Source organism: Cricetulus griseus (assembly GCF_003668045.3).
Source record: "Cricetulus griseus strain 17A/GY chromosome 1 unlocalized genomic scaffold, alternate assembly CriGri-PICRH-1.0 chr1_1, whole genome shotgun sequence".
Taxonomy (NCBI): Eukaryota; Metazoa; Chordata; class Mammalia; order Rodentia; family Cricetidae; genus Cricetulus; species Cricetulus griseus.
Window position 1 is genome coordinate 271,088,237 of NW_023276807.1, and position 26,475 is coordinate 271,114,711.

At 47.1% G+C, this 26,475-nt stretch overlaps 1 protein-coding gene across 2 annotated transcripts in view; it reads left to right on the top strand.

Moving 5' to 3' along the window:
- The window catches only part of Farp1 (FERM, ARH/RhoGEF and pleckstrin domain protein 1), a 259,534-nt gene that overhangs the window by 186,494 nt on the left and 46,565 nt on the right, over positions 1-26,475 (top strand). For both annotated transcript variants that reach the window (XM_027393905.2, XM_027393906.2), the window contains exons 4-13: positions 1,908-1,950; positions 3,323-3,401; positions 11,135-11,232; positions 14,089-14,203; positions 14,914-15,061; positions 18,216-18,311; positions 19,588-19,751; positions 20,913-20,981; positions 23,168-23,243; positions 24,159-24,414. In XM_027393905.2, coding sequence (XP_027249706.1) covers positions 1,908-1,950; positions 3,323-3,401; positions 11,135-11,232; positions 14,089-14,203; positions 14,914-15,061; positions 18,216-18,311; positions 19,588-19,751; positions 20,913-20,981; positions 23,168-23,243; positions 24,159-24,414 — 1,144 coding nt within the window. The remainder of the gene's footprint in view (positions 1-1,907; positions 1,951-3,322; positions 3,402-11,134; positions 11,233-14,088; positions 14,204-14,913; positions 15,062-18,215; positions 18,312-19,587; positions 19,752-20,912; positions 20,982-23,167; positions 23,244-24,158; positions 24,415-26,475) is intronic.

The window sequence follows — 26,475 nt, forward strand, 5'->3', positions numbered from 1 at the left end:
ACAGACACACACACACACACACACACACACACACACACACACACGAGAGCAGGCATGCACACACCCCCACACACAATTAGTATCTAGTTGTTTGAGATGGATTTTACTGATTTGCATTTCTAGCACAAATGATTCCCTAATGTCAGCATTTCCTTCTTTGCCTTTGAAATTTTCTCTTTGCAAATAGCTGTCATTCTTGACATCCGTTTCTCCAGGCAGCTTCTCATTTTTTCTAACCTTTCCTTTCACAGTGAGACTTTTAACCTTGTTTCCATCCTGTCTGCAGAGAGAATCCCCTTCAACTGACCAGCAATTCAAGGAGAGTTTTTAAAAAAAGAATACATACAATGGGATTGTGTGCTTAGCTTACGTTTTATTAATGAGGCCAGTGGTTTTTTTCTCTGATTTGGACTGCAGGGAGCTTGGGGGTGGGTGAGCCCAGTTCATCTGCCTTGTTGAGTTCTGGTTGGGGCACCTGGAATGAATCATGGATCAGGCATGGCTCAGGTTTCCCTCCTGCATTACAGGGATCCCATTGGCTTTGAGAGGTAGAAAACTCTAGGCAGTGTGTGTTGTGTGGTAGTGTGTAAATACTTACTCCTCTCGCCTGTCCCTCAAGGGTTTACTATTCTGTGTGTTCGTGACCATACATGGATTTCATTTCTCTAAGAAGCATGCACGTTTCACTCAGCCAGTAATCATGTGATCAATCACTGCTTAATATTGTCTGAATGGGAAATACGATAAATGCCCAAATGAGAGTAGAAAATGCCTTAGCTTTAAAAATATTTATATGTATTATTTCATTTGTGTAGGTGTGTTTCTACACGTGCGTACGTGCACACCAGTGCAGGCGCCCACAGTGGCTCAGAGCTGGAGTTACAGATGGTGGTGAGCTGCCTGACACCGTACTGGGAACTGTACTTTGGGCCTCTGGAGTTCTTAGCTGCAGAGTCATCTCAGCATCCCCGAGATTCTCTTAGTGTTTTCCTTTTTAACTTTTTTGCATTGCCCTGAGCCTCATTCTACTGTTGGCAGCACTGTCCACCTGTTGGCTGTTCATATGAATCTTAAGAAAGGGTAGTTATGGGGCTGGAGAGATGGCTCAGAGGTTAAGCGCACCGGCTGCTCTTCCAGAGTTCAATTCCCAGCAACCACATGGTGGCTCAGAACCATCCGTTATGAGATCTTCTGCCCTCTTCTGGTGTGCAGATATACATGGAAGCAGAATGTTGTATTCATAATAAATAAATAAAATCTTTAAAAAAAGGGTAGTTATATATGTGTGTGTTCTGTGTATATCAGTGTTTTGCCTACATATATGTAAGTGTCCCACACCCATATAATACACACAGAGGTCAGAAGAAGGGGGTGTCAGGTCCCCTGGAACTGGAGTTACTGGAGGTTGTGAGTAGCCGTGTGGGTGCTGGTTAAACCCAGGTCCTCTACAAGAGCAGCCTGTGCTCTTAACATCTGCCACTCTCCAGCCCCTTAAAAAGGTTTTAATTGTCAAGTTCAGACATAGACTCAGGAGATTATACGTAAGGGAACCTAGCAAAGGCTGGAGCAGCGGTCTCTACCAGAGGGCCTGTGTTCAGTATCCAGCACCCACCCCATGGCTCACAACCATCTACAACTCCAGTTGTAGGGGATCCAACACCCTCTTGTGGCTGCTAGGAGTACTGCATGCATGTAGCCCTCAGACATACATGCAGGCAAAAATGCCCATACACAGAGAATAATAAAATAAAAAAGTGTTAAAGGAGGTAGCAGCATAAAATATTCTAGAGGAAGAAACAGGTTCACAACATGAAATTCTCAAAAATGTTTTCAGTAGATTAAAATGGTTCCAAAAATCTGCACTTTCCACTGAAGCTGTGTCTCGTTTGGTTTCCTTCCCTCCTTAGGTGTGGCTGGACCTCCTGAAGCCCATTGCAAAACAGATCCGAAGTAAGTATATCCTTCATGCTCACCAGGGTGGCAGACATAAGGCCAGGTGACTCCCATGAGGAGGTGTCTGTCTGTGACACGGAACACAAGAGATACAGATTCTTTTTTCCCTTGCGACAGCTTGTCATCACTCGGCAACCCACAGACTGTTAAAATATGTAACTTCTGCTGTTTTTATACATAATACTTTGGTAATAAATACCTCGCTTGGAAAATCAAATATCATCTTGATTAATGACTAATGCTTGCTATTAATCCTTGGAATAATTGAGCCTGTCTCCGCTGTGCTGTTTGCAATTTCGCTGCCGTGTTCTCAGGGGAAGGGCGGAGCCTTCTATTCATAAACTAGATTCGAGGTTTTCTGATCTACTTCTTCAAAGCCTCTGAAATCAGAATGCTAGTTTTGTCTGAGGAGAATTGCTTAATTGTGAGTGTGTGGTGTGTGTCTGTGGAGTGTGTGTAAGGGTGTGTGTGTGTGTGTGTGTATGTGTATGAGGGTGTGGTATGTGTGTGTGGTGTGTGAGGGTGTGGTATGTGTGTGTGGTGTGTGAGGGTGTGGTGTGTGTCTGTGGAGTGTGTGTGAGGGTGTGGTATGTGTGTGTGGTGTGTGAGGGTGTGGTGTGTGTCTGTGGAGTGTGTGTAAGGGTGTGTGTGTGTGTGTGTGTGTGGTGTGTGAGGGTGTGGGGTGTGTCTGTGGTGTGTGTGTAAGGGTGTGTGTGTGTGTGTGTGTGTGTGTGTGTGTGTGAGTGAATGTGTATGGTGTGTGTGTGTCTGTGAGTGTGTGTATCTGATGGGCAGGCAGAGCCCTAGCATGAGTCCAGCCTGCATATTTGAAGAGATTAAGAAGGCCCTGAAAACAATAGGAAACTCATTTTTCACTCTGTCTCCTGGCCCCTGAGCGCCTGCTTATCGTTCTCACGGCTTTGAGATAAGCTGTGTTCTTAGAGTTGTCCCAAATGGCTCAGATCAAGTCGATGAGACCAGAACTGTTGGCTTTAGCTGCACCCGAAGCTCACCCCGCGCCCTAGCTCACTTTCTCAGATGAAGAAACCCCCTGGGCCATTCCTAGCAATTGCTGTGCATGTAAAAACTTGCAGCCGTATAAAAACCCAAGTGTAACTTAGCTCCAGAGAAAGAGTGAAACCATTGAATGTGTATAGAACTCTTGTCAGAGTTGTTTCTTAGAAAGCTGATTTCCTGTCACTCTAAAGATGTGTGAGTTAGCAGCTTGTGGCCATTCTGAATGGCTTGGTGGTAGCTGGACTCTGGGAACCTTGGAACAACAATGACGAGCTTTGGAAAGTCTCTTTGTTTGGTGACTTTGAAAACACTCACCAGTACACACCTTAATGATTTCTGTTGTTCTTTTCAGGGCCAAAGCACGTTGTTGTTAAGTTTGTGGTGAAATTCTTCCCACCTGATCACACACAACTGCAAGAAGAACTCACAAGGTTAGTAGCAGTCAACTGGACATTTTTCACTATTGTGTGTAGAGGAAAAGTAAACACGAATTTCCAATTGACTAAACCTTTCCGTAATGTTCATTTGACCATATCTCTTCAGTGCTCAGTGGTTTAACCCTTGTCTCTTCCATCTGTGCCTACAAAATGAAGGAAAAGACCATGCTTTTCCTGTCGCCTGGTTTCTTCACAACTGATTATGAAGTGAGGTGGCCTTATCATCACATGTACACACACACACACACACACACACACACTCATCCATCCCTGTCTGTTATAACCTGAGTCTGTTTTAGGGGTCCCTTGTGAAACCATTCTGAATTGTGTTAAGAGTGCTTCAAGGATCTGAATTCGGTTCCCAGCACACACATTGGGCAGCTCCCAACCACCTGTAACTCCAGCTCTGGGAGATGTGAAAGCCTCTTCTAGCTTCTCTGAGTAGCTTCACATGTCACACGCACGCACGCACGCACACACGCATGAAGGAATTTAAAAATAAGAATGAATCCTCTTTGCTGCTATGGGTAGGTGAATTTGACAGAAATTGTCAATTTCTTTGAAAATGTGGCCAAGTGGATAGTGTTGGTTAGGTGTGACGTGGCTGTGAAGTTACTTTATTCTGTACCAGTGTTGACTGAGCTCCAGTAATTTGGACAGTTATTTTCAGAATTTTACATTACTATACACAGATTGAAAAGAATCAGGCAGGGTCGTTATAAATGGTCACAGTCATCCTCATTGTCCTCGCCATCATTGCTGCCATCTTGGGGTCGGCGTCATCCTCAGAGTTCATCATCGTCTCCTCCTGTTCATTTTACAGCGTGAGACAAAGCAGGCAGCGCTGACAGCGGCCTAACTCCCCACCACACACGCACGCACGCACGCACGCACGCACGCACACCCTCATCTGCCACGACGGTCTGACCAGCCGAGTTCTCCTCACATGTGCCATCCTCCTCACTCACGGTACAGAGCACAGGGTCTGGAGTATTTATTGCATGTGCTCTGTGTCTAAAGCCTTGTTCTACAGTCTGGAATCATGAAGACGAAAAGTTAAGTCTTGTGTCTCCTGAAAATGGCAGGTGATTACACAAATGGCAAGATGCCCTATGACGACAGGCGCTCTTGAGGTCATCAGATGTGATAGGACACGTCAGTGACATCAGATTGCTAGGACTAGGATTCATCTCAAGGATGTGGTGTGAGAAACAGAACCGTTTTCTAGGTTGGAACTTCACAGAGAGAAGAGAAAGCACAGGGCTCGTGGCAGGAGCAGGCACTGTACATTCAAACACTTGGCGAAGGCCTGGGGTGTGGAGGATATTCATCACGGTGAGATGGTGTCCCAGTGACAGGTAGTGTGGAGAAACTAGCCGCCCTGGGGATGCTGGAGTGTGGGCTGAACGTCTCCTGGGATCCAGTGAGCAAGCAGTCACTGTGTCCATCGCTGTGATGGCTTTGACCAAAGAGACAGCGGCAGCAGTGTAAGTGCCCACAAGTGGTTGAGTTTGGAGTGAGCGGTGTCCACAGGACCCCGGTGTGGTGATGAGTTAGAGGTGGAGTCTTAGCAAAGCATAGGATACCTAGATTTTTGATCAACTAAGTGGTGGCTAACAGAAGAGAAGAGCAAGGGTTAAAGGGCAGTGGCACCTTGGGAAAGGCAAAAGTTGGGGCTGGCGCTCTGGCCAGGTGACATGTGAAACACCTGTGACCATCATCACATGGCTGTTCCAAGAAGGACACTGCATATATGTCTTGGATTTCCACAGAGAAGGATAAACAAGACCCTTCGCACTAATTTGGATTTTATGAATGAGTCACCCCCCTCATATCCACAACTGAAGGGGTTGAAAGAGTCCTGAGCTGGCCAAAGCCGCCAGTCACCTGGGAACTATGGTTGATAGACTTTGGTACAGGAGCAGCAGCCAGGGCTGAGAACTTAAGTCACAAGACACCCAGAGCCAACCAGCTGCAGAGCCTTGTGCAGTGTCTTCACTGGGCTTCCCATGTCCCAGCTTCTAGGGCAGGAGCACACACTGAATGAAATAAACCTAAAGCCAACCCTAGCTGTGGTCAGTAGGTTGGCGATATGCTTTGCCCTCCTGTCAGTCTCTGGGCCCCTTTCCGACTCTGAAAATCAGAGGCAGGAATCCTATCTTTCCCATCAAAAATTCTTATTTTACAATAATTTTTCTCGTTTTAATTATAGTATATCATTGTCTTCAGAGTTTCAGGTTTTTGTTGTTTTTATCATTCTGATCTTTATTCTAAAAGTCCATGAGTCTTGTTACCATTAAGCCAAGTATGCCTTGTGTGTTGGTTTTGTTTGTTGTTGTTGTTTTGGGTTTTTCTTTGGGTCTTTGCCAACTTATCTGTCAAGACTGATAAGCCATTCAAGCTCCGTGATCTCCGCCAGATCGATGTGGGTTTTGTTTTCTGCTTTTGTTTTTCGGTTCCCAACATGAACCAGTATTTTAAGGATGTTTTCCAGAAATCCCATTCTTTTGTCTTGATATTCAACAGAATTGACCTGAGATTTCTGTAAGTTTCCATCACTGTCCTCAGCACAGTTTGACATCTTGAGAACCCACTGTGTTGAGACTGCAACACCCTCAAATTCTTGCATCAGCAGAAATACCTTGGTGGTGACTGAGACTTGAGACACTTGCCTGTGTTGGATGGTGAGGAGGGTGATGGAGCTTTGGGGAGGGAAATTGACAGGAGCTCAGGACACAGCAGGATGTAAGTTAGTCTGGCTTTGCACTTTGCTGCTCCACAGGAATCTGGATTCCTTTCTGTTTATTGAACTGTGGAGTCAGTTGTATGGACACCGGCACCCAGGTTCTAGAAGAGAAAAGACCTGATTTGGCGCAAGGGGTGTGTGTTGAAAACAGTAACCAGGGCTTCACCGAATAAGAAATTCCTAGCTGTCTGCATGCATTGTACATATGTATTACCACATGTGTGCCTGGTGCCCTCGGAGGCCAGAGGCAGGCATCACATCCCCTAGAACCGATTGTGAGCTGCTCTGTGGATGCTGGGACTTGGTCCCAAGGTCTCTGCCAGAGCAGCAAGCACTCTAACCAGTGAGCCATCTCTCCAACCCCACCCCCAGCTGTTCTCATGGCAAAGCTCAGAATTATCTCTTGTGCTGAGAGTGGAGACACACTTTGCTTCCCCCACCCCTCTCTGTGTGTCTGTGTGTCTGTCTGTCTTCAGCAGGATCAGTTCCTCTTCTCAGCCAAAAGATTCTGCCAGAATTCTGTCGTAGACTGCATGCAAAAGTCTCCACTGACTGGCAGGAAAACTAAATCAATGTAGTTAATTTTTTAATTAATTAATTTTTACTTAGTGAGAATATGGAGACTCTTAAGACTTTCCAAATGAAAGAGATCAAACCATCAGTGTTTTGCAGACAGGGCATGAAGCAGGTGTGAAGCGAGGCAAAGGTCCTCTCTTGTTCCTGTCCTGTCTCACGCTCCCAGACACAGCCCATCCCCTTGGAAGCATTTTGTGTTACTGCCATTTAGCTGTATTTAGTGCCTACTGAGTAAGAATTAGCTCTGGCTCCGTGGACTTGATTGGAATTGCTTCCATTTATAGCCCCAAAGGTGTTGCTAAGTGTCTAAAAGCAAGAACAGCCAATTCATTCTACTTACAGCTCCTGTGGTGAGCAGAGGCCACAGTGTCAGCCCCAGGACGCTGTTTCACTTGTTACCTCAGTCTGGAAACAGAGAGTAAGCATAGCCAGAAGATGACAATCTATTACAGCCTTCAGAATCACATGTGCACACCACGTGTGCGTACCTCATACGTGTATACACTTCCAAGGCCCTCTGTTGTCACTCAGCCTTCTTGGGGTTGTCACCCAATACCCACAAAGCTTGTTAGACTCTGGCCAGAAATATGTCCCAAAACACCTCTCTGCAGACACCGGACCTGGTGTTTGAGTTGATAAATTATTCAAAGTACAATGCTTTTAAAATGTAAAGCCCTTCTAGCTGTTTGAAAATTAGCTACAGTATGGGTCAGAATTAGGGCTCTGTGAAGTACTGGGTTCAGGGAGCGGTCACACTGCCTGATCCAGAGAGATGAGGCCAACCCTTCCCCCAGATCCCCTGTGCTCCTGAGCAGGTTATTTCCTGTTCCCCACTCTTCTATCCTTTAATTTTCCAGTGAGAGGCAGGACAGCACCTGGTGGGAACACACAGGACAGGACACAGATTCAGGAAGGAACTTTGTGAAGGTCCCTGTTGTCAGCTTCTAGTTCTCCAGTGTTGAGATTTTATTTTCTACCTGTGCAATGACCACCCTGTTTTGCATTCTTTTTTTGTTTTATTTTTTTGCATTTTTAGTTGTTAATAATGAAATGTCTTAAGCAATTTAAACAAAATTGGTTGGGTTTTTTTGGTTTGGGGTTTTTTTGTTGTTATTGTTGGGTTTTGTTGTTGTTGTTGTTGTTGTTTTGGTTTGGTTTTTGGTTTTTTGAACAGGGTTTCTCTGTGTAGCTTTGGAGCCTGTTCTGGAACTTTCTCTGTAGACCAGGCTGGTCTCGAACTCAAAGAGATCCACCTGCTTCTGTCTCCGAAGTACTAGGATTAAGTTTGAAAGTTGTGTACCACCACCACCTGGTCTGGTTGTTATTTTTTAAGTTACTATTTGTGGAAATGTTACAGTTATTTCTTCCCCGTGGATTATCAATCTATCTGATAAATTTGTTCTTTGGTAGTTTCATGCTTGTGTATAAAATGCATTCTGACTATTCTCACCTTACCCTTCTTATGTCCCTTCTGTTCCTGTCAGTCCAGCACCCCCAAGTTCCTTTCTGTATTTGTGTGATTTGGGGCATTCCTGTTTGTGTGTATGAATGAGAGACACACTCTCTCTCTCTCTCTCTCTCTCTCTCTCTCTCTCTCTTTCTTTCTCTCTCTCTCTCTCTACACACACACACACACACACACACACACACACACACACACACACACACCACACCACACCACACCACACCACACCACACCACACAGTTTAATCAGGGTTTTCCATCCATGTGACGGGTTTGGAAGAATCCATCGCCATGGTGAGCTTGGTGGACTCACCACTGTATCCCATCCAGTTCTTACGGAAACCTGTGTGTCTGATACTATTAACTGCCTTTTTCTTCTCTTAGAATTAATTAGTGTGTAGTTCAGCAGCAGAGTGCCAGCCTTGTGCATTGGTGGCTTTTCTGTTGCTATGATACAGCACCACGGCCGAGGTAACTTAGAGAAAACAGTTTATGGTTCCAGGGGCCATGATGGCCGAGCCCAGGCTGCAGGTGGTGGCTGAACAGCAAGCTCACATCTTGAAGCAGGAGCAGGAAGCCACAGTGGTAAAGTTGAAATGTCAGTAGTCTTCAAACTCTCAAAGCCCACCCCCAGTGACACACTTCACCACAAGGCCACACCCCCTTCTCCCCAGGAGCACCATGACCTGGTGATCAAGCAGACATCTGAGCCTGTGGAGGACATTGTCATCCAAGCCACCACACCTAGCATGTGTGAGACCCAAGGTTCCACTCCAACACCATAGAAATATAATAAAGCAATCTTTTGTTTTATGAAGTAGTAACTGCACACTAGAGAAAGTTGTAACGTTTGATCAAGAGTGAGAACCTAGGAATCCTTCATCTCTCTTGTGTATCATATTAGCATGGCACCCTTTCTGCTTTTCTGTATGTATGCATGTACTTTCATGTTACAGATACCCTCGCTGGACTCAAATTCCTCAGCATCCCCCTTACTGTTCTTTATGTGTGTGTTTTCTAAATTAAGACTCATCGAGTGGTGGCGCACACCTTTAATCTCAGCACTTGGGAGGCAGAGGCAGGCAGATCTCTGTGAGCAGCCTGGTCGCTCATCCTGGGCCTCTGTCAGTCCAGCACAGCTCTTCAGGTTTCCTCGTGATGCTGGCTTTGCACCACAAAATCCCGTGCCTGTTAGACTTGTCACGTTGCTTCCTTCTGGGGTGTTTTGCTTATTCTTCCAAACTCATGCTGTCTTAAGAGCTGGAAATTTGTTCTAAAAGCTCTGCGGGTACAGTCAAACCAGAATCTATTCTAAATGATATGTTATAAACTTCATAACAATGCTAAGATTGTTTATTAGGACGAGAAGGTGACATTCTGATCCTTCCATTGGGAAATAAATAATGTCTCTTCAGGCATTCTCAGAACATGAAGCTTCCTCATGATTTTTGTACCAGCGGACAATCCTTGCCACTGTGAATTTCTTTAGAGGTTATTGAGAGAGGATTTCTGTCCTGTTATTATCTCTCTGGTCCTGCTGAGTCAGACTCCGCTGTCTGCTTGGGTTCTCTGTCCATCCTCAACTACACAGGTGGCGGTGCCCATGGTTCTTTTGTGTATGCTGTTATTTTTAGAGTATCTTTCATTTGTTCTTTGGCAATCTCATACACCTGCACGATGTGCCTTGGTCATGTCTACCCCTCCCACCCTACCCCCCCACCTACCCCCACCCCCCCCACCCCCACCTCCCCCACCCTACCCCCCACGTGCCCCACGTGCCCTGTGGCGTATCCCCTTCCACCTCATGTCCTCTTGGGGGTTTTCGTTTGGGGTTGACTTTGGGTTTTTTCTTTTTCTCTTTTTGTAAGTCACTGAATCCAGTCAGTGCTGCTAACTGAGATGTTGACTGGACTTGGCCGCTTGGCCTTGCACAGGTAGCGGTGGTTGCAGTGAGAGCATAGTTTATTAATGCAAAAGCCATGCCATGTCCAAAACTCGGCATTCCAGAGCTCTGCTCCCCGTCCTTCGGCTCCTGTTTGACCCTGTCTTGTGTGGCGTTCCCTGAGTCTTGGGGTAGGAATGATGTCCCATTTAGGGTAAACACACAGTGGCCACTCATTTTCATCATTTTGACCAGCCATGGTTCTCTCTCTGTATTGCTGCCCACCAAAGAAAGGGGCGTCTCTGGCCAAGCCTGAGAGGATCTAGGGGTGTAAACGTAAATATCTAGAAAGCATTTTGACAGATCCATTTAGTCAGACAGCAGTAACAGCTTCCCTTTATAGGACCTCTCGTTCCCCAGGCCACAGGCTTTTGACCAGGTTTACAGTGCCAGGCATGAACTCCCTCCTATGAAGCAGGCTTCAGATCAACTCTGGTTGGTTACTTCCATAACCTTTATGCCATTAATGCGTTGGTCAGTGACCCGTTTTTGGATAAGGAGTTCTATGAATAGATCATGGAATGTGATATATTAAAACTTTTTGTTCTTTACCAACCCACAATCAGTGGAATCATGAATTTTCATTAATTCATAATTAAAATTCAGTATGTTTCAGTTTATTTTAACCATTCTTGTTGTGGTCAAGTTGCCACAGAGTTGGCTTTGGAGGCCCCTTCTGATACAACATATATTTATGAAGGCTTTCCTCCATGAAAATCGAGCAATTCTAAGCTCACCGTTCACTATGTTCAGTTCCTCTTTCCTCCCTCCCTCCCTCCCTCCCTCCCTCCCTCCTCCCTCCCTCCCTCCCCTCCCTCCCTCCCTCCCTCCCTCCCTCCCTCCTGCCCTCCTCCCTGTTTCTATAGGCTTTCTCTTTACTTGGTTTTACGTACCTTTCTTTAGTTTCTTGCTGTGTGTTCAGATTGCCAGAGGGCACTGCCTCTGGATGCCAACTCTCGGCTGCCTTTGTGTGACCCCCATCTCTGTTGATCTTTACAGGTACCTGTTTGCTCTGCAGGTGAAGCAGGACTTGGCTCAAGGCAGGCTGACATGTAACGACACCAGCGCCGCTCTCTTGATCTCACACATTGTACAATGTAAGTTCTCTTGACTTCCTTTGAGAGTCCTGTAGCAATCACACAGGTTGATTGAGCTGATTGAGAAGAAGTCACAGGCGCACACAATGTGTTAAGAATGTCAGTTATTTTTGCTGTTACCATGGATGCCCCGTAGAGTGGAGACACTAACTTCATTTCGTGGCATATCCTCAAACATTACTTAGGACCTCTGTGTTCTGGTGACACTGGATTTTTTTTTTTTAAGGACAGCTATACAGAGTCATCTCAGTTGTCTCAAAGGAGAAGCCTGATGGACAGTGGACAAGTATGCCAAATCCGCTTTGTCCTGTTATTATATTCAGTACTCATCACCAAATATGCATCATTAGTGTTAGGACGCAACATAAAACTGCTGCTGCAGATTTCCCTTTGCGGAAGGGAACGCTCGGAAGCAAGTTTACTCTGCACTCAGGCAGCCATTGCATTAGAGGAGGTCCTCAAACAAGTGACCTGGAAGAGACCGGGGTTCGTCTTAACCCTGATTCGGAAGGAAAACCTGAACCCTTACCGACCACGTTTCTATCATGAGGATGGGAAAGAGTTGAGAAGCCCAAATTTAATCCCCTACATAGTTTAGAGCTTTGTCTTCACTGCTCTGATAGTCTCATTTCAGACTTGCCCAGTTACTGAAATTATCCCCAGACAACACTGTGTGCAGTCAGCGTCCTTTACAGCCACACCAGGGGAAAGCTGATCATCGGCTCTGCTGGGTCCCAATGGGAGGAAGCTCTGCCTTCCCTTCCTGCCCTCCCGCTGTTCACAGGGACCCTTCCTATGGCCCGTTTAGCGCCACACTTATCAAGTTTCTATGCTGCCTTTGGTGACTTCGCTGTCGTCTAAATCATGTGATGCTCAGGTGCTGCCTTTGTCCCTAAGTGTAGTGTGATACACGTGGTAGAGAACATCCATGTGCTGAATGGGCTTGGTGTGGCCGTGGGTTCCATGTGGATGAACCAGCCGTGGGTCCGAAACAGCACGCCCTTCAATACAGCCACACAGACGTCATTAAGATGTCTCAAGATTTTCAGGAATCTGACCTCACGTTCCCTTCAGAGCAGCGTGCGCTAATGCTAATTCATTGTCTGCAGAGACTTTATAACTCATGATTATCCTGTCTAAAGATTTGTCTTTTTAAATGTATATGTATATGTCACATGGGTGGGTGCCCATAGAGGCCAAAGAGCATAAAATCCGCCATACTTATGGGTGGTTGTCCGATGTGGCATCTGAACCCAGGTCCTCTGAAAGAGCAACTGGTGCTCTTAACCACTGAGCCATCTCTCCTGCCTCTGTTGGGATGTGTGCCATCTGCATGCCAGGTACCCACAGAGGCACCAAGACTACATAGGTTCCCTGATGGTTGTGAGCTGTCACATGGGTGCTGGGAACTGAGACCAGGTCCTCTGCAAGAGCAGCAGTAAGTGCTCTTAACCACTGTGCCATCAGTCCAGCCCCCGTGTCTGTCTTGAATAATAGGGATCAACTGTGCTTCCTGATGTAGAAGAAACCCTAGCAAGAGATCAAAGCTTCCATCTAGACCACTGCAGGCCGGGGCACCCTTCGGCTTTGTGCACTGTTTTCTGTGATAAAATGGGAATTCAATCCAGAAAAGGTAGTTAGGTAACAAACAGTCACCAGTTACAGCAGAGGCTGTAAACGAGGGGTTCATCCAAATGCCGTTGGGTGAGTTGGCAAAGATTAGTACAGGACAGGCAGTCTCAGTGGAGGTATATGGAGCTAGGCCATGCTGATGACAGTGGCTGGGTGGACTGGACCTGGCAGGCTGCTTCGCACGACAGAGCAAAGTTAGCTTCCATGGCAACCACACTCCTGCTTTCCCTACGTGCAGGGCCCTGGCCATTATGCTGCTTTCTGGCAGCTTGTTACACAGGTAACAGGGTGCACAGAGAAAGGAGGCCCCCAGGAGTCTCAGACATTCCCTCCCTGGTGCTGAGGGCACAGTTCTTAGGGCTCAGGGCCAGGCATATCTGTGGCACAGCAATTTCTAGACACATGTTGATGTTGCACAAGAAAAACCCATTGTGTTGGCTGTGGATGAAAAAAGTCTACACAATTGCAGTCAGACTGTTATTTCTGACCGTATAAGAAATATGGTAAACTCTTTCGTAAAACAGCAGCAACAACAAAATCCACATTAGATCCTTTACCCTCCTCCCGTTGCCATCTCCTCTGTGACAGCACATTTGGGCCATTACACGGGAAGAGTTTCAACTTTTTTTTTTTTTTTTTTGAAAAGTCCTGAAACTTCTAGGCCTGTTTACACTGAGTCATTCAGCAATCAAGCAATCACCCAATGTGTAGAATGTAGTACTGAGAAGGAGAGACAGGGAGAGAGAGGGAGAGGAAGGAAGGAATAACTCCTAGCATCCCATAGCACAGCGGGATAGATGGTGGTTGACAACTGAACGCTTCAAAGTCACTATGAGAATAGGTTTTTAAAGGTTTCTCAGAAAAGAAACGTTGAATGTCTGAGCTGATGGGTTTATCAGTGACCACGATAATTCCACCTCACTTTGTATATTTGTCTCAAAATGCCACACTATACCCTGTTGGCGAGTGTGATTACCAGATGTCAAGGTAACGTTAAAACAAGAAAGAAACCAGAGTATGGTGACTAAAAGATGGAGAAGGAGGAATCGCCTTCCACGGTGCTCTGATTGTGGTGTGTGCTTCCATCCCTACTCTGAGGTTGAGGCCCAGTCACAGTCCCTACTGGCTGTGCTCATCCAGTTTTCCTGTCAGCTTTGGGTTTGCTAACACATTCTGAATGGATTGTCCTGCGTGGCCTATTTTTCTTTTCTTATTTCTTCATAGCCGAGATTGGGGATTTTGATGAAGCATCGGACAGAGAACACTTAGCAAAAAATAAGTACGTACCTCAACAGGATGCCCTAGAAGACAAAATCGTGGAGTTCCACCACAGCCACATGTGAGTTGCAGGCCCTCCAGTTGTTGCTTTCTGCTCCTGGTGCAGGGATGCACACACACGTGTTGTGTGATGTGTAACAGGCTGAAGGAAGCCGTGTAGAGTTTCACTGTGGGTGTTGTGGTCCACTGTGGACCATCAGAAAGTACAGAGTGTGTAAGGACCATCGGACAGTCACCTCCACGGATCACAGGGATGTATGCATCAAGCCTAGACATAGTGTTAGATATGGGAAAACTCCAGAACTTTTGTGATACCCCCATTTTTGGGTCTGGTTTGGTCATGGGGACATTTTCTAAGGACAACCAGTGCCTTCCCTTTTGTGGCTCAGAGGCAGACATTTGCACCTGCTGACAGCAGAAGGGGCCCTGCGTTCTGCTAGAAAGTTCAGCTTACTTAAAAGTGGCCGAAAACTTGCTTAACACAGTAGTGTTTTACTTTTTCGTGACCTAGAGGAAACTGAGATCCTAAGAAATGGGCTGGCTTGGAGATGGACCGTGGGGTTTTGTGTTACCCTGGCAATGGGGCTTTTGTCCTCCCTGGGAGGCTTTGGGGTTAGCAGGTGGAGGCTGGGTGCCATCTGATCGGACAGCCCTGCTGCTCACCCTGAAGTGCCTTTTATTTGCCTGGAGAAGCCGGTTAATCTGAAATTAATAGACATGGGGAATTCAAACCCCTGCCCCAGCCTTTCTCTTCCTTCCTTGCTTTGTCAGTGGACAAACCCCAGCAGAGTCAGATTTCCAGCTCCTGGAGGTGGCCCGTCGGCTGGAGATGTACGGAATCCGGTTGCACCCTGCCAAGGACAGGGAAGGCACCAAGATCAACCTGGCTGTCGCCAACACGGGAATTCTAGTGTTTCAGGTGTGGAGAACATAGCGCTTTCCCTTGGTGAGGGAGGGAGGAGAGTGGGCTCTTCTCAGGTTCCTGTGGGTGGCCAGGCTAAGTAAGGCCTGGTGGTTATTTCTAAGTGAACAAGAAAAGGTAAACTCACCTAGGCCCCCGGCTTCTGATTTGTCTGTCTGCCTGCCTGCCTGCTTCTGCATTCCTCCTCATCCTGCTTGGGGGGATTTGTTTGGGTTTAATAGATCTTTCAGATCATAGAACCTGATGACTTCCAGTAGACCCGTGACAAGAATACAGTGCACAGGAGCCATGGGCTCACATCCCAAATAAATGCCTTCTTACTTGGAGGTGACATCTTGACCCTTAGTTAAAATTAGATTCTTTTGATTTTTTTCCTCTCAAATTAATTTGTGTTCGACCAGCTTATTTGGGACTTCAATACACTCAGCTTTAAAAGTAGATGTGGTCTTGAGGAATAACAGACCTACAATGCACCATAATAATATTTCAGCAAGACAGACTGGGCCCCTGCACTCTTAACCTGCCCTGTGCCTCAGGCGCTCTGACTCTTTGCCGCCTGGCTGTGGGGTGGCTTTCTTCTCTTCCTGCCTTCCCTCAAGTCTGACTCACATGCCTGTCCACAGTCAGTGTGCGGCTTCGCAGATAAATTTATTCAGTCATTTGAATCTTGTGAAAACACAACTGTGAACACCCTTGGATTGGTAACCCCTTTTCCAAAACCACCCAAGTTACTTATCGGAAAGGAAGAGGTTTAGGTAGCCAGTTTGATATGCTACAGTTCCAAACAGCACACCACAGTCCCGACCCCTTTCTCTACATCCTTCACCACGGAGGAAAGTGGCGCAAAGGCTAGAGCACATACCGGAGGGAAAGACCACAGCTACCATAGAAAGCCAAACAGCCACTGGGGTCTCCTGAGATCTCTATTAATCCCCTCCAAATCGAGGCACACCCTCATTCCGAAGGACCACTCACTAGAACCCCTTTTTTTAAAAAGATCCTGTTACCCCTTAACATTGCCACACTGGTGACCAAATCCCCAACATGTGAACATTTAGGGGACACATTTAAACTGTATTCAAACCACAGTCCCCTCCCCACATGCTTCCACAGTACATAAAGGCACCCACCATCCAGCCTAAGGCCCAGAGTTTGATCCTGGGGACCCAGTAGCAAGCCACCTAACTCCCTGCATTGTCCACTGACCTCCACATCTCAGGCGTGCCCCTCCCACACATAAGCAAATAAATGCAATTTTAAAATTAAAAATAAACATAAGACTGCATCCACCTATTTTTATGAACTGGTCAGACTTTGCCCAGGTTTAAAGTGTAAGGATGTCACAACATAAATGCTTTTGTGAGCTCTGACAGCTTTGTTTCGTGAGCTGCAGAAGGAGCTGGAGGAGACAGCTCAGCAGGCAAAGCACTTGTCACACAAGCATGGAGACCTGAGGTCGCAAGCACCCACTTAAAAAGCTGAGCCTGGTTTCCTGCTTCTGAGATCCTAGCACTGTGGAGGGGGCAGGGGGGAGGGGGAGGGGGAGGGCTTCCTGGAGCCCAGCTGGCCATTGAGTCCGTGAGCTCCAGCTTCAACAAGACCATGTCTCCATGACCTCTGACCTGTACATGCAAGTGCGCTCTCTGCTGGCGCGCTCTCTCTCCCCCCTCCCCCTCCCCCTCCCCTTCTTCCGCTCTTGCTCACTCTTACTCTCTGGCTCTTGCTCACTTTCTGTCTCTCTCCCTCCTCCTCCTTTCTCTCATGCCACACCCACTCACACTCACACCCACTCACACTCACACCCACTCACACCCACTCACACTCACACCCACTCACACTCACACTCACACCCACTCACACCCACTCACACTCACACCCACTCACACTCACACCCACTCACACTCACACTCACACCCACTCACACTCACACCCACTCACACTCACACCCACTCACACTCACACCCCCCCACACACACCCCCACACACACATATACACGCATTCACACACATACATTGTACACACACACACGTACACACATTCATAAACACACACATACACGCTCACATGTGCACACACACAAACTCTCATGAGTTGTAGCAGCTTTCTTCTCATGAATAAAAACTGTGGCACTCATGAAATATTACACAGTAACATCCTTAACAACTGGGGCTTGGGTCTCACGGCTGGTGTTAGGAAGAACAGGATATTATCTAAGGAAGAACTGATCCCCACAGCTCTAATCTCCATGAATAAAGCTCTGATTTTAAAAAGCAATAAAACAGCAAACTTTTAACCAGGCAGTGGTAGTGCATGTCTTTAATCCCAGCTCCTGGGAGGTAGAGGCAAGCGAATCTCTGAGTTTTAAGGCCAGCCTGGTCTAGAGTGAGTTCCAGGACAGCCGGGGCTACACAAAGAAACCCTGTCTCAAAAAAACAAAATTAAAAAAGAAAGAAAAAAAAGATAAAAGAGCAATAAAGCCTAGTAGTTTGTTATGACCATTAAATTCCAAAACCAAGCCTTTCTATATTTCTGAAACTCACGAAGAGAGGAAAGAGGTACCCTGATTGAATCCATGTGCTTTGTGTGTATTTAATATGAAAAAATATTGAAAATTGCTGGGCAGTTTAGTTGTGTGCACAAGGGGGAGTCACGGAATTTATCTTCAGCACGTGCCCCATTGCCCACACACTGGATGACTGGGCGTGATGTTCATGGCGCTCTATTTACATTTGCACACACATGTTTTAGTTTCTATTTCTGTTAAATGAAGACAATAAATCTGTCTCACTGAGTTTTGTGTGTGATCTGATGAGATAGTCTAAAAATCCCTTAGTGCAATACCTGGTCCTCCATGAGAGGCAGTTGTTACTGGTGTGGTGGTTGTCATGGTTGCATTTTATTTCTCTTCTTTTCACTACCTTGACCAATGCCTTCCCCACATGAAAGCAGATGGGGGGGGTCCAAATGCCAGATTCTATAATTAGTGAGAAATAACAGTGTAAGCATGCCTGGCATCCAGTAGACAAGAGTCTGGGAATCATCCATCAAAAGCTTTCCCCTGAGCGATTGACCTGACCCTCAGCCCTCTGCCTGGGATTCCTGTGTGCCTTGTGTACATGGCCTGGCTCATGGGTGCTTCCCTTTTCTTAGGGTTTCACGAAAATCAATGCTTTTAACTGGGCCAAGGTTCGGAAGCTGAGTTTCAAGAGGAAGCGCTTTCTTATCAAGCTCCGACCGGATGTGAACGTAAGTTACTCAGGAACATAAGTGCGCAGACCGGCTGAGCCGTGAACCAAGCGGGCTTTCCCCGCAGTTGGCCTGTAAAGACTGTCACCTGGGTTTGGAGGAAGGAAGGACAAAGAGATGCATACCTAAGGGGAAGACCCTTTCCCTCCCTGACAGCTTCAGCCATGCTATAGCTGCCATGTCCACGCTGTGGCTCCGTCCTGGGACCTCACCTGCTCAGCAGTCCAGACTTGCTTGGTCCTGATAGCGCCTTACACTTTCAGGGAGCGTATTCTTGTGGGCTAAACATATCTCTTTCAGTTCCCATGGAACCCCCAAAGGTGTCAGCCACACCAGGATGGTTTCCTGAAAGACAATCGTGTCTGCTTCAACTGCCCAAAGCCACACAGGAGATCCATAACACATCCCTGATGCCTGTCCGAATCCAGAACTGAGTCCTTTATCCCATGGGGCAGGGGTGACCGGGGCAGTCTAGGTTCAGAATTCAGATGCAGTGTGTTGAGTGGATTAATAGGCCTGACTGGGTGCTGTGGGAAAATGCAATTGCTGCTCCAGAAAGCTGGTTTATGTGGGAACGACTGTAAGTTGAGTTTGTGCAAACTCTGAGAGCCCCCAAAATAGTCAGAGTTGCTGGGAACATTGAGGACTCTGGGAGCTTTTGTTTATGTAACATGGACACTGAAATTGGAAACATTGAGCGTAGGAGTAGAAAATTGCCATATTCCTCCCAGAATCAAAAGACGTCAGTTTGTCAGCTGAGAGTCATTAATGCTTTTTTACTGGGGGCGCAGGTCGGGGGTGGATTTCATTTCCTCTGTGGTTCTTGGGGCCACCTGGAGGCCTGTGCCATCCACTATTTTATAAAACAGTAGAATTAAAAGTCAACCTGGATAGGAGCCATGAAGGAGAAAACAGAAGAAAGATACACAGTTCAAATATTTTAAGGAAGGGGGGCGTGTGTTAATACTTGGACTATTTTTAAGGAGGTAGCAGAAGCCAAGAAAATGCAGTTTGTTTATGGGTTCTACTAAGAAATGTTATTGCCCCACTCTGTCTGTGTGCCTGTTCCCCTTAGTTCCCGTAAAGAAGTCTATAGAGAAGGTGGCTGGAAAGTGCCCCTACCTCGTCATTGGGAATGAGCATATTCTACTCAGTCATTGATTAAACACACAGTTACTATTTTATTGGACAAGTTCATTTCTGTTGCTTTTTTCTGAGTTAACACAACACATATGAGTAGTGCAGGGAAAATAAAAGCTGTACTTGTTTTTTGCAGAGCTCCTACCAAGACACCTTGGAATTCCTGATGGCCGGTCGAGACTTCTGCAAGGCCTTCTGGAAAATCTGTGTGGAGCATCATGCCTTTTTTAGACTCTTTGAAGAGCCCAAGCCCAAACCAAAGCCCGTTCTCTTCAGCCGAGGGTCATCATTCCGGTTCAGGTGAGGGCACTGGTCTCCAAGCCCGTCTGCTCTCTCCATGTGAACATTTCCTGAGACTTCTCCCGCCATAGCCTTTGTGAGCCACAGCAGATCCACAAGGCAAACCATGGTTGGTTCTGTGGCCGATGGAGGCACTGGCTTGCTTGTCCCAGCCAGCTCCATGTCACCTTCCCAGGCTCTGTGTGAACCTGTGGGAACTACATAGCCATCTGCCAGTCACACTCAAATCCCAGCATAAGTCTCTAGGTGAGCTTTTTAAAAATATCATTTAAGAATTTCACACATGAATATAATGTGTTTTGATCAAGACCACGCCCACTCTTACCTCTCCGGTTTCTTCTGTACATCGACCGCCACTTTCCCTTGTCATAGCCTCTTAGTGCTGCCCATGTGTGGTGGGGGAGGACCGTACTGCCCATGTGTGGTGGGGGAGGGCCGTCCACTGGAACACGGGCAACTGTAAGCAGCTGTACCCGAAGAAAACTGACTAGCTTCTTGTGTGAGTTTGTTTTTTAACAGTTCTGGGGGCTTGAATCCAGGGGCCTTGTGCATTTCAGGCAAGTACTTTACCACTGAGCCGATCCCCTAGCCACTGTCAGGCAGAAAGGAATTTATTTATAAAAGCAAGTGTCTCATTTGTCTTAGGCGTTGCGTCATAGACGAGTACGTAGACTTGACCATCTTAGGTTCACGTTTTCGTTTATTTTTCGAACAATACTGACATTGTACTGAAAGGAATGCTGGTCTAAGTATAGACAGAACTAAGTTTTCCCCACCCTCACAGATGCACAGAGTTCTGAGCTGGCGGCCTCACAACCAACCATGGTTAAGTGGGTTTATTTAGTTGAATGTTTTGTCTTATTATATATAAGGAAAAGTAACAAGAGATCAAATGAAAAGAAACCCCCAAGGTTCTTAGGATTGTTTTTATTCTTACCTGGCTGAGAAGATGTGTTTTTGGTTTTGGTTTCTCGAGACAGGGTTTCCTATGTGTAGTCCCGGCTGTCCTGGAACTCACTCTGTAGACCAGGCTGGCTTCAAACTCACAGAGATCTGCCTGCCTCTGCTGGGATTAAAGGCTCCCAGCAAGAAGATGTGCTGATATGCAAATGCCTGCACGTCCCCTCCCTTTATTTTTTACTTTTGTGCTCTTTGCTTCAGTGGTCGGACTCAGAAGCAAGTTCTCGACTATGTTAAAGAGGGAGGCCACAAGAAGGTCCAGTTTGAAAGGTAAGAGGATCTTTCCAGCCACCGCCATTCTCTCCCAGGAACTAATTGATACCTTCTTCATCCAGCCTGGGTGAGTTACAGTCAACCGCAGTCAATGCCAGCAAGTCCAGGGTTGGACAAGAACATTTTATGACCCTTGGTACTTCTGATAGGCAGGTGAGGAAGAGGAGCCAATAGAGGGCCCGGTGCAGGGATGACGGTGCCCTGCAGGCCTGTTCTGGTCCGTAAGAGTCCTTATATGATTGGGGATGTGACTTGTGATTATTAGGGAAGGTTGAGAGAGAACTGGCAGGATTGATGGCTATTGCTGTTGGTGGCAGGGCTCATGGCTCCAGGTACTTGCCTGTCTCTGCTCAGAAACCCCTAGCTTCACGAGTGGTCAGCGGTCATTTATTCTTTGCTTAAACGTGGAGACCCTGAGACAAACTCGCAGAGCGAGTAGTGCGGGTCTCCTAACTGGAAAGTGGGCTAGCTCCAGAGCCTAGAGCCCGCCAGTGCTCCTGGGTCTCCCAAGGGAACAGCAGAGCCCAAGTAAAACTAAGCCAAAGGGCGAGGAGTGAAATTATGGCCTGACCCTAGCAGCTGCCTGTGAGTGTTGGTTTTTAATCTCTTTCTGTTTCTCATGTTAGTACATTGAATTTTTACCCTAGCATATAGACGGGATGTAGTGGATTACGTATGTTCTCACAGCTTGGCATTTACAAGTGCAGGGTTAGCCACTCTGACCTGGAAGTCTGAAGAGTTGGAGAAATCTGACACCTGAGCTCCATCTTAAAACTCCTGTGTGGAAAATCCCACACTTGCTGCTAGTCGAAAATGTACAGAATTATAACTATTATATAAAACAGCCTTCAAGCTATGTGTACAAGTACGTAGAAAACGAATGAATTTCATGTTCTGATTGGGATACTGTTTCCAAGCTATTTCATAACGCAAGTGCAGATATTCCAAAATCCAAACACTGCTATCCCCAAGCTTAGAGGAAAGGGCGCCCAGCATGTGTTAGTTAGTATTTTGGCATATTTAGTTCAGGAGTTCTTTTTGTTTGTTGCTGCTGTGACTAACAGAAGCAGATAAAGCTACCTTGGGTCACATCCCTTTTTTAGTTCCCACCTCTCTTTCCAAAAGAAACTTCTAGATTTACACTCCTTCTGGGGTTCAGTATTTACTGTGTGTGGTGTTTCATTTATATAAATGCTGTCGTACGTAAATAAAGACGTGCATATAAGACATTAATGCTCTATTTGCTTTTAAGTTATCTGAGCTCTAGAATATTAGGGTACTTTACATCTATTTTATTATTAATTTTTTTATTTAAATGGTACTTTACATCTTACTGATCTGCACTCCCTATTAACAGATGTTCAAGTCATTTTAATGCCTTATTCTAATTTTGCTAAACTAAGCCATGAGTCCCTCATGGTTTCTCATGTCCTAAACCCAGAAATGTGATGTCAGGAAGCTTTTATGTATGTATCCAAGCCACTAGCTCATCAAAGCTGATGATAGTAATAACAGTAACAACAACAACAGTAATAATCCCATCATTTTCTTAGATGATTAGCAGTTGTCATGTTGAATAAGTAAGGGGTAGCTCTGATTGTCCATATAGATGTCCTGAGCCTTTCTGTGTGAGGAAAAGATATGTGTACACTGGAATGTATTTATACCACCTCATGAGTTCAGTACTTGTGAAGTTTCTAATACCTGTCCAGTGGATAGGAAGGACAAGATAAAGGACCTGTGCTGGTGGCCCCGTAGTCCCTTCCATGAGTCTCAGTTTCCTTACAGGGTAGCTTTTTTCTCCTGGGCTTACATTTTGTAAGATGGTCTGTGATCATTACCCCTGTCATAGATCTGACATAGGAAACTTTGAACCTAATGCACACATTGATACTCATGTAGCCTGCAGTTCAGAGTGTTTGCCTGGTGGCTTCTTCTATCTCCTGACTTTGTCGATAGCTAACAGGCAGAGCTCCGTCATCATGGTTCTTCAGCAGCTAGACCACAATGCTCAGGAGGATGTGACTAACCCTAACCCTGGACTGCACAGGTGTGTCACATTCACATAGGTAGCTTTGGGTACCTTCACAACTGAAAGAGGACCCGATGCCTCAAACAGAAGGTCCTTGCTTCATTTAATCAAAGCTGTCCTGACATTAGCTCTCTTGTGTGATTTCCCTCAGAAAACACAGCAAGATCAACTCCACCAGGAGCCTTGCTTCCCAGCCCACAGCATCGAATTCAGAAGTGCCAAAACAGGTCAGTGGGTAGGCACGGACAAACGCAGGTAGCTCTTTTCCTCAGTTTTTCGAGCTTTGGACTTGCCACCTGTTCTTCCCAGTCCCGTCTCCTTTGCTCTGGGATTTGGCTCAGATGGTCCTGAGCTTGGCTTTGCGCTCTGAACTAGGCCTGTGCACAGCAAGCCTGTGTATGGCTTTTCAGCTACTGTTTTGTCTTTTAATTCCGAACCTCATGAGCATAGGGGTTGAACGGACATACATGGCAGTCCATGAGGCCTGGCCTGCCTACCAGCTAAATGTGTCTGCTAGGGACTTGTTAAGCAGATGCAGGTGTTGTTCCTGCTTTTGTACCATTGTAGTTCCTGCTGACAGAGGCCCATGGACATGTGCTACGGGGCAGTGGCCAAGCCACAGCAGGGAAATTGTCACCTTTGCTCTGAGTGTGGCAAGTGCTCACTGACCCCAGGCCGGTGTCTGGGTATACTGTTTTCTGGGTTTTGTTTTGTTTTGTTTTTCCTCAAATAGACTAAGAATTTGTTTGAGGAAGAGCATGAAGGTGTTTTTATTGTGTGACTCTGACACCAGCCTTTCACCTGTGATATTACCCTCTCCCTAAGTGTGGTTGTCTGTGGCTTTCCTAGTTTCTTCGTCATATGGTCCATCGTGAGTTTCTCTGCTGTCGCAGCATTGGCTCTTCCTAGCTTGCATGGGCCCAAAGGGCCCTGTGCTGCACAGACTGGTGGAATCCCCGCTTGAGATGAGGGTCCGGGAAAGCAGTCAGTCTGCTGGGTACACATCTCCACCTGTGGATCACGAGTTTGCGCTCCTGGCCTGAGCACGTGGTTCCGGCTCTGGGGAGGCCGCCACACTGGCATCCAGCCTCTGGAGATACTTTTAAATTAAACCCACGTCCTTTCCTGTCCTCTTTACCCAGTCTCCACAGAGTGCCAGCCTCACACTTGGAGAAGGTTCTGAGTCTCCCGGTGGCCAGAGCTGCCAGCAAGCCAAGGAAGCAAAAGTCTCTGCCTTGGAGTCGGGACCACACCAAAGCCCCGCTCTGTCTAAGAGCCCTCCGGGGAGCAAAGCTGCAGACGGAACCGCCATGGTGCCGCCCGAGGAAGAGGAAGAGGAGGAGGGTGGCAAGGAGGGCACCCAGCCAAGTAACCGTCAGCCCCCGCAGCCAAGCACAGGTCCAGCATCCCGGGCTGCCGGAGGCAGCAGCGCTTCTATCCCCTTCATTGACTGTAGCGATGTAGACAGCGAATATGACCTTCTCAAAGAACCAGGGTCCCAGTCACGGTCCCAAACAAATGACAATTATGAGGGTGATTTGACCAGCGGCGTTTATCTGCTGTCCAGAGAGAGTAGGCGCAGGGCTTCCCCTCCCTCTGCAAAGTCCTCTCGGCTGCCTTCTAGAGAATTTCTTGATGATGACTCAGCAGATATTACCTTTGATCTGAGTGGGAGCCCTGGTCTCCCACGACATAGTTCCCTGATAGATGAGATGTTCAGGGCCTCCACTGGCCACAGCCCCCCAGCCACCCCACTGTCTCCCTGCAGCAGAAGCCCAAGTCCAAATATGAGTTGGGACAGGACTGGGTCCCAAGGCTATGTTTCTGAAAATGGACATGACCTTAGGGAAAAGAGTATGGGAGAAGATACTGCCCCCAAGCGGGGTCCTCCCTATGACAACTGTTCCCCTGCCCTCCAGAGGCCCTACTTGCGAAATCTTCCCAGTAGGTACAATAAGTCAGAGACCGATCCGCTCATCCTCAGCCAGGCAGCCCCCACCCCAGAGTCCATGGATAGGCTTGGTGACCAGGACGAGGAAGGGTTAGCCAACATGGCTGCTCTCCAAGGTAGGATGCTAGCCAACGGTACCCCTCTCACAGGCTCCACCTCAGAGGTTCCCCTCATGCAGGCAGTATGCTCTGCTCATGTAGTGGGCGGCCTGGCACCTCTGCAAGTGACCGAGTGCTCCACCGGCAGTGTGACTGAATCCAGTGATTCAGACTCCGCCATGGTGAGCCCCTCAAGGAAGTCCCTGGCGCTTGGTTACCCAGCAAGTCCGAGTTCGGCATCCAAGGGGAAGAGTCAGAAGGGCTTGCGTGGCTTGCGACTGAGTGAGGAGGAAGGCGAGGACGAGTGAGGTGCCTGGAAGGCAGGGCGTCATCTTTTGAGGAAATGGAGTCATAAATCCAGGCTTGCCACACAGAGGGTCCATTCCGGTGACCTGTTCATTTTTTAGTTAGATGAAGTTTGGGATAGGTACCTACGCCCAATTTCCCAAACTGTTAAGGAACATAGACTTCACACACAAGTGGCTCACTTTTTTAGAAACATGGTGAAGGGTATACAGGAAATCATAGCAACAAGTTACTGGAGGTTTGCTTTACTGGGTGAAGGGAGTAAGAAATACCTTACAATGAATTAGGCAGTGTGAACGGTGTCTTGTATTTACGTGGTAATTTTCCGTGTGTGTTCAGTTGTGTGTGCAGGTTCCCCTCCTATTGGCTGAGAGTTGTGACTGAAAGGTCACAGAGCCCACAGAAAGTGTCCCCCTCTTTAAGGGGGTGTTTTCTGGGAGCTATAAGGAGGTGTGGACAAATGTGATCCTCGTGGAATTGGTTGCTAGCTGAGATTCTGTTGGTAAAGTCATACTCAAGAGTAACGGGGTGTTTAGTGGGAAGAATCTGGGGTCGTTTTGGTTTCCTGTGAAATGATATCAAAGTTGTCAGATCCCCAGGCGTGGCCAACTACCTGGGATTGCTCATTTGGTTGGGGTTTACATTGCTGGGACAAATCATTTAGTTTCATTTTAGAAAATGGCTCTCTGACTCTCAAAATCTCTTGTGATCCAGACCCACTACTGAGTGGCAAGGTAGGAAAATGAATACCTTGCCATGGGCACTGTTGTCTCCAGCAGGTTAGCCAGCTGAGTGCCCACCCACCTGCCTGCCTGCCAGTGACATACTGCCCGACGTTGTCACTGCCCTTGTGTTCTTATGAACAGTGGCTCCACTGGAAGCGCTGATACCTGGATGTTTCTGTGACTTCTTCAGAAATCTTGGAGGCCTCTGCCTGGCACCCAGTCTTTCTACACTGTTCAAGGGGCTGGAGTTTTAGCTCACATTGGGTTTTCCTTCACTGCACTATGGTATCACCTGAGCCATTGTCAAATGAGTGATGCCTGATTGTCACCCAAGAGATTTGCATCTGCTGGCCAGGGTTCCAGCGTGGCCTTCCCGGAT